Raw genomic sequence first — 8,602 nt, forward strand, 5'->3', positions numbered from 1 at the left:
GAGATTACTACCTGACCCGAATCTTTTTCTTTTTCTTTTTCAGCTCTTGTTCAAAGCCCTTATGGGAAGGGCTAGCAGCTAGCTCGACCAGGCTTTTTTACCAAGCCTAATTAAGGCCATTATCGTGGGAGCGACACTAGTCGTCATAATGATTTGGTACCAAATGATTTTTTTTTTTTAATTTTAAAATCACTGTTATTTTTACTTTAATTGCTGATTGTCCTATTCGTCCGTGCTGCCGTTTCTTTCCCATTTCTTTTATCTGCTGATCTCTGTGTTTTTAATTTATTAATTGACAGGTGTTGATTTGAGACCTGGTTTTGAAATTCCTCCTGGGGAACCAACGGAGAGAATTCTTCGTCCTTTTGAAAACTTCACCAAGCCGTTAAAGCTCTGTTCGGCATCTTGTCGGCCCTTGGCTTCCACCTGTTAAGTGTTGATGATGTTGATCCGCGCTTGGCTCCACCTGATAGTGTTGACGATGTTGCCCTATAATAGCAGTAATAAATGCGGCGACTGACGGTGATTTCTTATCATTTTCACAACAATATAATAACAATATTAATATTTGGTCTGAAATTCCGTTAAAATCAAATTAAATTAAGAGATGCGCCATTAGCCATCACAAAAAAAAAAATAAAAAAAAATCGACAAATTCCGGGTGAAATGTTATTTTTCTTTTCCCAATCGAACAAATCAAGAGTTCGGTTACATACACAAAAGATGCATGGATATTTTATAACCTCAAATCTCAGATTTTAGGGTCCGGTTATAAAATAATCCCTTTTAAATTTGTTTTTATTCTTTCTTTTTAATTGTTTAGAAACTATTATTTTGTAGGTTTTTTAATTTCTAATATTTTATTTAATATAAAAAGGAGCTATTTTACTAATGCACACAACATCATAATTAAGTAGGGGGGGCTAACACATTGGTACATTTATGAAGCATGGTCCATGAGCCCATAGTATACTAGAACCTACAGCATACTTCTTTGAGATGGAAAATAACTTTTTGATATGCAACATAGAGAGTTAAAGACACGAATAAAAGTCATCAACATTATAACTAGCAAAGCAATAAGAAGACATGGACAAAAAGCATGGGAGTATGAGTTCATCCTTGGGAATGGGACTACACAACCTATGTAACAACTGGATGAGTACCTTAACTTATATCTAAACCACGAAAAGATCATCTTCGACAGCTGACCTGAAAGGCCTAATGGGGCAGTATGCGAGTGATCTCTCCGCATGTAGCTTGTTGACAGACACTTGGGAAAGATCTCATAGAGAGGGCAGCATGGGTCTGGATTACTCTTTGTTGATAACCACTCGTTGAGAGCCTAGGGAAGCTTTACAAGCATCCTGAGCAGAAGCTTCGGCAAGACCTAGTAACATTCTTAGAATCTCAGCGGTGTCATCCAAGTAATACTTGGCCTTGCTGGGTTTCTGGCCAACAGTGCAAGCAAATACTTCTGCAACTGGTGACAGCGAGGGACCAGCCGCAGCACTCTTTATCACTTCAAACATGTCTTCATCCGACCGATCATCCCCAATACAGAGAACAAAATCTGGAAGCATTCCCTTTTGATGCATTGTCTCAAGTTGATGTTGTGCTACAAGACCTTTGTTGACACCCTATTTAGTTGTTTGAGAACACAAGTAGGTTATTAAGACATATGCATAAAGTCACTAACCTTACCCCCTAAAAACAGATTATCATATTCTGGCCAATAACACTAAATTATCAATTTATCAACTTTTCCAGCTTAAGTAAGATTCTTAAAATTCTATGTTCCCCATCATGAAGTCTAAAATCTAACCATTATAATGAATCAGACTCGCATAAAATCTTCACATCTTAAAAGCATTACTGATATATGAAGCACTACAGCTACAGAAATCCTCAGATATGAAGAATCCGGAACATGAAATCAAATACCTGAAACATGTCCAGGCTAAGAATGATATTTCTTCAATGGTGGGTTAAAATGGATCATCACTTGGTCATAATCCTGATATACTTATGAAGCTACATATTTGCTAAGGCTGACCATATGTTTCTCTGTAAAACTACCTAAGCTTCCAACTTCATGCCCTCACTTTGCCAGGGCATTTTCATTTTAAATTTTTGAAATACTGGATGTCACATGTTCGTGAATAATGCAACTAAATTAATCTTATGTAGTCCTTCATAACATAAGATTTCATATGCTAATTGTATTAATTAGCGACTTTAAATTTTCACAATGGCCTGTGCAAAGGCTTACAGCATCAACCATCAGCCATCAAATTAGGGAGCTTAAAAATGGGAAAGATTTGTTTTCTTGCCTTTCTAGAATATAATTGCACAATCTTTTGAGAGAGAGAGAGAAACACAGACAGAGATATTTAAGTGTATATCGGGCAATGGGAAAAGCAGCTTTTACATGTTACCGACATTTAGCACTCAATATTCTCCTTAGTATCCGAGATTATCAGAAACAATGTAATGTAACATACTAAAGCCTGTAGGAGAATTAACCAATGTAAAGGGTAATCATAAAATAAATGTTGGTTATCTTCATCACTGAAACTCAATGCGAGCTTGGTATCATCAAAACATGCAATTTTATAATTGTTCAACTAGACATAGTTATGCGAAATATGTGATTATCTAACTGAATCTCTGACCTATAACGGTGGACACAAGGGTTACACTAATTTTTAAATTAGATTTATCATGAATAAAAGAATGAAGCCAACGAAAAACATGTTACTGATATAAACAACCTTATATATGATACCATGGCTTAATATATAGTGATACTTAAAGAAGAAAACCACTGACCTGGGGTTTAACTTCTACAATGTTCGGGCCACTCTTCACAGAAACTGGCTCATTAGCAAGAACACTTTCCAGGTGATCCAGGAGCTCCTTAGCCTGACACGAGCCAAAATCTGGATCTGCATACTGGAAATTCCAAACAAGGGCACTCTCTTTGGTCTCAATTGTAGAACCATCTGTTGTTTCAGTGTACAACTTCATTACTGGCTCAGCAATCTGCTTCCAACTAAAATCGGGCACAGACACACAAGTTTCCCAGTCCACACCATAATTTGGCCTGAAAAAGAGAAACAGTCAAGTGAGATGGCACAGCGACAATAATCCTCTTTTCCTTCACAAATTTGCAGGAGCAGAGATATAACTGGCAGACAGTCACAGATGGATTAATTTATGTTGCAAAACTTTCAGCTCTCAATAAAAAATACTCAGTCTTCAAGTTAGCTTAAAGAGGAAAATAGAATAAAAGTTCACACAAAACACATAGAAAGAACCCATACAGTGTTATGTAATTTTTATATATAGAACTTATTTTTTCTAATAAACTTTAAGTTCCAAACCAAGTCTTAATCCGGGCTTTCCAACGTTGATGATAACCATTTGAGATTAAAAAGTTTATCAGTGATTCAATTGAAACGGGCTTGAGATCTTTGTTTAAGTAGGTCTTCAGTAGCTCTTTCATTTTCTGGACTTATTTCTTCTCTCATTTCTATTTTCTTTTTCTCATGCAACACAAGTCATAGATAAATGGCCCACGCCTTGGCCTTTTTAGAATCTTCTGATCCTATATACATGTGCATACAAATAATTTGCAACTGGGGAACTGGTATGCATCTTAAACAAGAAATCTCTCTTAGCTTATACTGTTGGAAAAGATTCTTTTCTTGGGAATTCCAGCACATGTATCCATGGACAATAATTTGTTTACCAAATAGGAATCTACATTTCGAGAGTGAAAATAAAAAATTTAAAAAAAAAAGAGACAGACAAGTAGAGCCAGAAAAGAAAGCTTCATACCTCACAAAATAACCATGCTCAGCGGCAATCCCAAGCCCTTCACAAGAAGAAAACCATTCAGCTAGAGTATCTCTGTCTTTCCCACTAACTAGGAAAACAACATTCTTGGGGTCTCTGCACAAGTTGTCCAAAATGGCCACAGCCTCTGCATTAGGACTTGTACTAATTGAACCTGGTACCATTATAGTCCCATCATAATCCAAAAGAATTGCCCGGTTTTTGGTCCTCTTGTATGCTGAAACAATATGGTCAATTGAAAGCTTCCGGAAATTTGGATCCAAAGCAACTACCCGAAATCCTAAACCAAAACCAATTCCCCAGCATCTTCTCCTCATATGGTCCCTGCAAGCCCTTTCAAGATCCTGCAAAAAGCTACGAGCCCAGTATGCAACGTCATGTGTACTCACATACCTATAGTGCTTTTCATGTCGCATTTGTTTCTCAGCATCAGAAACTCCTAGGGCAGAATCCATAGCTTCAGCCACTGCATCAATGTTCCACGGGTTTACTCGAATGGCCCCACTTAATGATGGGGAGCATCCAACAAATTCAGAAACCACCAGCATGCTGCTCTTTGCAGTTGATGGGTCCAGCCCTAAGGTCATATCAAGCTTCTCATTTCCTTGTCGGCATATTATGTATTCATAGGGTATAAGATTCATCCCATCTCGTACTGCTGTAACAAGACAACATTCTGCAATAACATAATAAGCAATTCGTTCATAAAACTGAAGTGGGGTATCAATCAAAACCACCGGCTGATATCCTGGCCTTCCAAATATTTTGTTAATCCTTCTCACTGTCGCATGAGTTTCAGATTGGACCTCTTGTACATCCCTCCCTCTGCCTCTAGCAGGATTTGCTATTTGAACCAGAACAATTTTACCCCTCTTTGAAGGATTTTGTGAGAGTAGTTGTTCCATAGCCAATAGTTTCAAGCTGATTCCTTTGAAGATATCCATGTCATCAACCCCAAGCATGACAATCTGACCCTTGAACTGATCCTGCAGCTCTGCAACTTTAGCTTCAGTCTCCGGAAGATTCAGAACGGATTGGAGCTGGCCTATGTGAATTCCAACTGGTAAAATCTTAATGCTTACAGTCCGACCAAAATACTCGAGCCCTATGTAGCCTCGCTTGGACTGATAAGAGACACCAAGCATTCTACTACAGCATGAGAGGAAATGCCTGGCATAATCAAACGTATGAAATCCAATAAGGTCTGCATTCAGAAGAGCCCTTAGAAGCTCATCCCTTATAGGAAGGGTCCGATAAATTTCGGATGATGGGAATGGACTATGAAGGAAAAATCCGAGCTTCACCCTATTAAATCTCTTTCTCAAAAAGGTTGGCAAAACCATCAAATGGTAGTCATGAACCCACACAAAATCATCATCGGGGCTAATAACTTCCATCACCTTGTCTGCAAAAATCTTGTTCACAGAAACATAAGCTTGCCAGAGGGACCGGTCAAACCGGCCACCAAGATCCGGTGATAGAGGAAGCATGTAGTGAAACAAGGGCCACAGGTGCTGTTTGCAGAACCCATGGTAGAATTTGCTAAAAAGCTCCGGAGGGATAAATGCTGGGACACATTTGAAAGTTTCAAGCAAAGTTTGAGACACTTCATCTTGCTCACTTAAGTCAATCTGTTCTTTTATACAACCAACATAGATTACTTCTACATCTTCACCAAGGCCATCTTTCAGCTGTAAAAGCAGAGAATCCTCATCCCAACTAAATGTCCATCCTCCACTGCCATCTGAACTTCGATGCGCCCGAAGTGGAAGCTGGTTCCCAACAATTATCATCCGTTCCTGAGAAACAGATGAGGGAGCATCAGAGCCAACACTATTGCTGTTCTCATCATCGATCTCAGACAACACCCCAGCAACAGTGGCTACTCGAGGAAGCCTCTTCTTCTCGCGACTAAAATTTGGGAAATCTCCAGAAGCAAGATCTAAGAGGTTAGAATACGACCTCGAAACCATCTTGAGGTCAAACAAGGAACTTTTGATCTACTGAGATTAGCAAGAGGACAAAGTTGGTTCCCTTTTTTATCAGATCAACATAATCTACAAAATGCCCCATGATAAAACACAATTAGAACTGAATCCCAACTGTTAAGTATATCATATAACCAACAGAAAACTATGTGTACTAAGCCAAGCCTAAAAGATTCTACTTGCAGTACATGATTTTGGAAGTCCAAGTTAGTAAAAGAAAAATCCTCACAAAAATCAGCTGTTCCCCAGTAAACAAAAAAGTATAAGAATAGCTCACTCCTTATGACCTCCTCTCCATAACCCAGAATGGAGTCACTAGAAAACTGCGAGTGATGCAGACTTTAGCAGATTATTTGGAAGTACCCAGAAGCAAAACCTGATTAAATAAAATCCAAAACTGCAACTAGTTAAGATAGGCTGGAATTACAAAGCATGCTATAGCGAAGCAAAGCAAATCAAATTTAGTAATAAAAAAAGTAGAATCTATAGCAAGAAAATGATTTACAGTCAGCAAATCAGCTGAGCACGCAAGAACAAAAGCAGCATGCAGCATTTAAACGGGACAAAAACGAAAAAGAAAACAGAAGGTAAAATATCATAGTATTAGCAGTGAATAAGAAGAAGAATAAAGAAGGACAAGAACTTACTTTGAAGGCTGAACACAAGCCAGAGATGAAAGATTCTCCTCCTTTTCTGTATCTCAAGTGTAACAAAACCTTTTGCTTTGCTTTTTTCAGCTTGGACAAATTAGTAATATGATTATTTAATTTTGTGAGATTTTTTATTTTTATTTTTTTCATATAACAAATGTGAATGAGATCATGTCTTGCTTTATATAAAGCACTTGATTCTCTCTAATACAGGTGACTGCGAATGTATTGAGTTGAGTACTTGAGTGTTGTGCGTTGAGTGATGACATGAGTGACACGAACAACAGTAGAGTCCAACATCCCTAACCATGGTTAGTTCATGTTTAGTTAACTACTTAACTTCTTCCTCAGTATATTAACTTTGTTTTAAAATTAAAGTTCGTTGGTGTCGGTAGTCTCATTTCTTAAGAGAGGTCAGAGATTTAAGTCTCATTTTAAAATAAAATTACCATTTTAATCAGTATTTTATCTCTTATGGACCGATCCAGTGTGAGTAAAAATTAGTCTAAATTATTATATGAGCTTAAAAATATCTCTCATAATTAAGATCCACTCAGAACCAACTCATAGTTCAAAAAAAAAAAAAATAACTTTGTTTCAAGTCTTTAACTCGAGCTGTGTGCACCTAACTCAACTTGTGTTGATGATGTACGAGTTTCGTTTGCTTGGCTGCCCGCTGCAGCTGCAAAATAGCGCGTGGACGACACGCCCTGATCATTAGGTTTCTTTTTGTTGAATGAATCATCATTACAAAATGCTCATCTAAGTTCTAGTTTCAAGATTTGGGTTCTGTTATTTGTTTACCAAGCAACAATTTGAACATAGAGTTTTTGACATCTCCATATGAACGTCATGACTCATGAGTTATCATGATTCATAACCTTTAGTCAATTTAAGACCATACTTTTCTAAATTCATGAACAATGCATATTGCAATGCCATCGAACTACATTCTAATATCTAGAAATACTATATTGACATCATATATTTTATAGTGATATCACATTGAAATTAATATCGATCATGTGAGGCCAAATTAATTTGACCATCTTCTTAAGGACACGTGTAATTTTACATTTTAATAATATCTAATGTCTGTTAATGTTTTTTTTCTATTTTTATTAATTTTTAGAAAAGATTGTTAATAAGATAGGGTATGGCTTCTAGCAAGACACGAAGCGAAGTTATTATCATTACTAAAAGTCCTCAGATAGAGACACATCATACTCGCTCGATCTTTTTGAATCAAGAAGAACTTTGCTCGCTCGCCTAACTCCCACTTCGGCTAAGCAACACTGCAAGTGGCAGGTTGGGATAAAAACCATCACTAATTTAAAAATTATCATAATTGTATTAGTTCGATTGAGAGTTGAGACTATTTATTATTAAGTCGTATCATGACAGCGCTATTAAATTAACTATTTTTATTTTTAAGAACACACAATATTATACCTATAAAAGGTAACATTACTTTGATGGATCCTTCAACAACTTTATTTTTTCTTTTGTAAATAATATGAAATTTTATATAAATATAAATGATCAGTGAACACACAAACTTGTTGAAGTCAATGGCTATTTTTTTTGTTTATCATATTAATACTAGAAAGACCGTTTTCTCTATTATAAGTGGGACAAAACTTTATTGGAATCAATCATCTTAATTGTCATAAACAAATTTCACTGCATCTCCAAGAAGCCACTGGTGCATGGGGTCAACTATAATTATTTTTAAAAAGAAAATGAAATAGAAAAGAAAAAATCTTTATATGCATAGATTAGAAGTCATCAATCATACAATGGTGACATGATTGTAAGGGAGACCGCAACCAGGAAAAAGAATATTTAATTTTTTTTATTATTATTATTGACATCGAACTGGAAAGTGACCTTAATGAAAAGAGCGAGAGAGAACAAAGGCAGGTAAAGTGCACGCGCCATGTGATGAAGTAGCTATCAAAATGAAAATCTAACAAACGGGCCGTGCTTTTTTGGGCTATTTGGCTAGTGTGCGCTGTCAGCTACTCAGCCGTCAGCTCCACCACCTTTGTGTAAGCAAATCTAGTGCTATCAGGACCACCATAAGCTACTGTACATCTTCTT

The 8,602-nt window shown here is 36.9% G+C and overlaps 1 protein-coding gene across 3 annotated transcripts; it reads right to left on the reverse strand.

The window, feature by feature from the left end:
- Window positions 1–1,039: 1,039 nt before the first annotated feature.
- Window positions 1,040–6,620, reverse strand: LOC18041977 (alpha,alpha-trehalose-phosphate synthase [UDP-forming] 5). Of its 3 annotated transcripts, none has more exons than XM_006432735.2 (5): window positions 6,497–6,620; window positions 6,127–6,225; window positions 3,844–5,918; window positions 2,833–3,106; window positions 1,040–1,640 (listed from the first exon to the last, which is right to left on the reverse strand). In XM_006432735.2, exons 3-5 carry the CDS (start codon window positions 5,832–5,834, stop codon window positions 1,314–1,316), a joined length of 2,592 nt encoding a protein of 863 aa, XP_006432798.1. In that variant the 5' UTR covers window positions 5,835–5,918; window positions 6,127–6,225; window positions 6,497–6,620; the 3' UTR covers window positions 1,040–1,313. The 3 variants fall into 3 exon arrangements, with proteins under 3 accessions (XP_006432798.1, XP_024040200.1, XP_006432799.1); XM_024184432.1 differs by having other exon boundaries at window positions 6,079–6,225; XM_006432736.2 differs by lacking the exon at window positions 6,127–6,225.
- Window positions 6,621–8,602: the final 1,982 nt, after the last annotated feature.

The sequence above is a fragment of the Citrus clementina genome, unplaced genomic scaffold, assembly GCF_000493195.1.
Source record: "Citrus clementina cultivar Clemenules unplaced genomic scaffold, Citrus_clementina_v1.0 scaffold_5, whole genome shotgun sequence".
Lineage (NCBI taxonomy): Eukaryota > Viridiplantae > Streptophyta > Magnoliopsida > Sapindales > Rutaceae > Citrus > Citrus x clementina.